This window comes from Montipora capricornis, chromosome 1 (assembly GCF_036669925.1).
Source record: "Montipora capricornis isolate CH-2021 chromosome 1, ASM3666992v2, whole genome shotgun sequence".
Classification (NCBI taxonomy): domain Eukaryota; kingdom Metazoa; phylum Cnidaria; class Anthozoa; order Scleractinia; family Acroporidae; genus Montipora; species Montipora capricornis.
The window spans coordinates 45,803,393-45,805,892 of record NC_090883.1 but is presented as its reverse complement, the minus strand read 5'-3'; the positions used below and the strand labels follow the sequence as shown (position 1 = coordinate 45,805,892).

The window sequence follows — 2,500 nt, the reverse complement described above, 5'->3', positions numbered from 1 at the left end:
GACTTGAGTAAACAATTCAAAAATGGAAGAGGACTAGATAGCAGAGGTCAGGATACTTCAGGTACAACTCTATTGTGGAGTACGATTTTCCGTTCATAAAGTTTACCTTGGTTACAGTGCGGCCAATCTTTGAAAACAGCAGGGTCACTGATCATTTTTTCTACAACAGATGCTGCCATGGTGCTTGCAAAAGACATCCACTCACTACTTGATGGCTGGGTTTGATTAACAAAACTTGCCACACTTTTTACTATTACCCACTCAACTTTTTCATCATAGGCTGCAGCAAAAACACCTGAAGTTAAGGACACAGGGAGTTAACAGTCAGAGGTTTAAGGGAAAGGTCTTCCAGCAACTCTCTGTTGCTTCATACCTCCTAGTCGATCCTTGGAACAGCAGCTTCATGTTCATCAGAAGTGAACAGAGAGACCAAATGTAAAAACTTCCTGGCTTTGATTTCTTTTAAGATAATATAGTTGTAACAATTAACTAATCTTGCACTTAACAGCCATTCTGTTCTTCTCATAAATTATGTATATCTATACAACTACATGTACCAGGGTTTTAGAAATATTCCTCAAAGTGACAATTCCTTCCATTCTAAAAACACGGTATAATTTGTATTACGTGTTGATTACCAAAACATAGTAAAATGAAACCTTCAACCTTGGAGATAATGCATTTCAATGGAAGCTGGCTCATTAACACACTAAAATAATCTTGGATATCACCTTTCTATGAACCTTCATTACATGGAAAAAACAAAATCAGCAAATACATAGCTTAATAATATTATTTCCTTGGAAAGCTATTTAACGTTTCATTCACAGATAGATTAGAGAGGTAAAAGAATTTAATAATTTTTCATGGATTTATCTTAATAGAAATCAGTTAAGGGTTTATTTCCATTCGTCATTAAAACTATTACCTTCCCCTTCTGTCTCTACAGCAATTGCTTCTGGATATTGTTTTGGAAGATCAGCAACTTTACACCACTCTGCCTGGCTCAAAATATCACCATCACAATGTACTTTAACTTCCAATTCATCTGAATTTTCCAAAGGAGCAACCCACCCAAAGGGTGCATCTCTAACAAGATCACCAAGATGTGAACTTACGGGAATTTTGAATCCAGCTGGTGTTGTCAACTTGGCAGATACAACTACATTGCCTAGTTTGACTTTATCTGAGCTTAAACCGCGGCAAGTTCCCACCAAAAATACAGCCTTTGGCCTCAAGACCCTGACTGCATTTTTTACTGCTGCTGAAGATCCCCCTGGGACTACAGAACCTTTAGCACATGTCTTTAATGCAACCTTTAGCTGATTTTGATCAGTACCAATGTATCCAAAATATATCGCACCAACTTCCATGTTGTAACTTTTGACAAGTTGCCCCAAAAACGAGTAACAACTCAAGAACCCACAATCCTCCGCTGTCAGTAGCAAAATATCAATTGGCAGATCAACACTTCCCCAAGGTTTGCTGACAGTTTGAAGACCACTCAGTTTTGGTGGCTTGACTTTGTCAATGAGCTGTGGGGGCATGCCATAACAGTCTTCCAGGACAGGCAAACAAAGTTTCCCTTTCTTTCCACCTAAGATTTAAAAAAAAAAACAAAGCAAAATCATTTATCATCTATTAGATTCTATATTTGCTATGAACAAATTTGGAGCAAAGTAAGTGACGACATACATGTAATTATTCTTGCTAAGAATTAAGATCTAATATTCAAGTACATTATAATTACATTCGACAACCTTCGCTTGAAAATTTAGCAAAGGCACTGTTGCATACTGGAGTGGATGTGCAACAAACTTAATTTGTTTTGCTTCATGTGTGTCATTTTGTATGTGCATGTTTAAATACATGTAAAAAATAGAAGAGAAGCAGGCTGAAACACTGACTGCTGGATGAGACTGCTGTCATTTTGTTGAAATCAAGTGTCATGATTAAAACTAATATCATTATTTTATCTGGGTTTTGGTTTCTCAAGATCGTTCAAATATGTCAGTTTATTGTTTTGAGAGTTAATATTTAACCTTTTTAGTGGTTTGTTTATCAACAGTTACTGTCTAAAAAAGGAATTTCCCACTTCCCTGGGGTCTTCTTTGAAAAATAGGGGTATGGCTTTAAAGAGGGAGGGGGGAGGAAGTTACCCTGGTACTACGAAAAGCACTGATCTGTGGAATGGGTGGGGATTTACATGTCTCTGCTCGGGCCACTTTGGCTTGTAAATTGTTCAAACTGTTAAGAGGTATTGGCAGAACTGAGCGCATATGGAAGGCTCTATAATCGTGGAAAAGCTCTCGGAGAAGGCTTGAGAATGAAGATTACCGTAATTTCTGGGCTCACAAAGTTGGAGTGATTATGAGCCCTCGTGGCCGTGCATAGCCCGTACAAGTGTAGGTTTTTGCAAAGCCGAAGATTGATAAACTTTTCAACTGCAGTAGCAGATCATGGATTTGTTGATTTCAAATTCTCTTGCGGCTGCTCGGTT

General features: G+C 37.9%; 2 protein-coding genes across 3 annotated transcripts in view; both read right to left on the bottom strand.

The window, feature by feature from the left end:
• The window catches only part of LOC138046056 (NLR family CARD domain-containing protein 3-like), a 253,105-nt gene that overhangs the window by 53,790 nt on the left and 196,815 nt on the right, over window positions 1–2,500 (bottom strand). The window contains exons 3-4 of one of the 2 annotated variants that reach the window (XM_068892746.1): window positions 929–1,597; window positions 107–295 (exon numbers count right to left, since the gene is read on the bottom strand). The exons of the other annotated variant lie outside the window; for it this stretch is intronic. Coding sequence (XP_068748847.1) covers window positions 107–295; window positions 929–1,597 — 858 coding nt within the window. The remainder of the gene's footprint in view (window positions 1–106; window positions 296–928; window positions 1,598–2,500) is intronic. 2 annotated transcript variants of the gene reach the window in all.
• Window positions 1–2,500, bottom strand: part of LOC138046305 (deleted in lung and esophageal cancer protein 1-like) — a 158,780-nt gene that overhangs the window by 65,235 nt on the left and 91,045 nt on the right. The gene's annotated exons all lie outside the window — the stretch shown is intronic.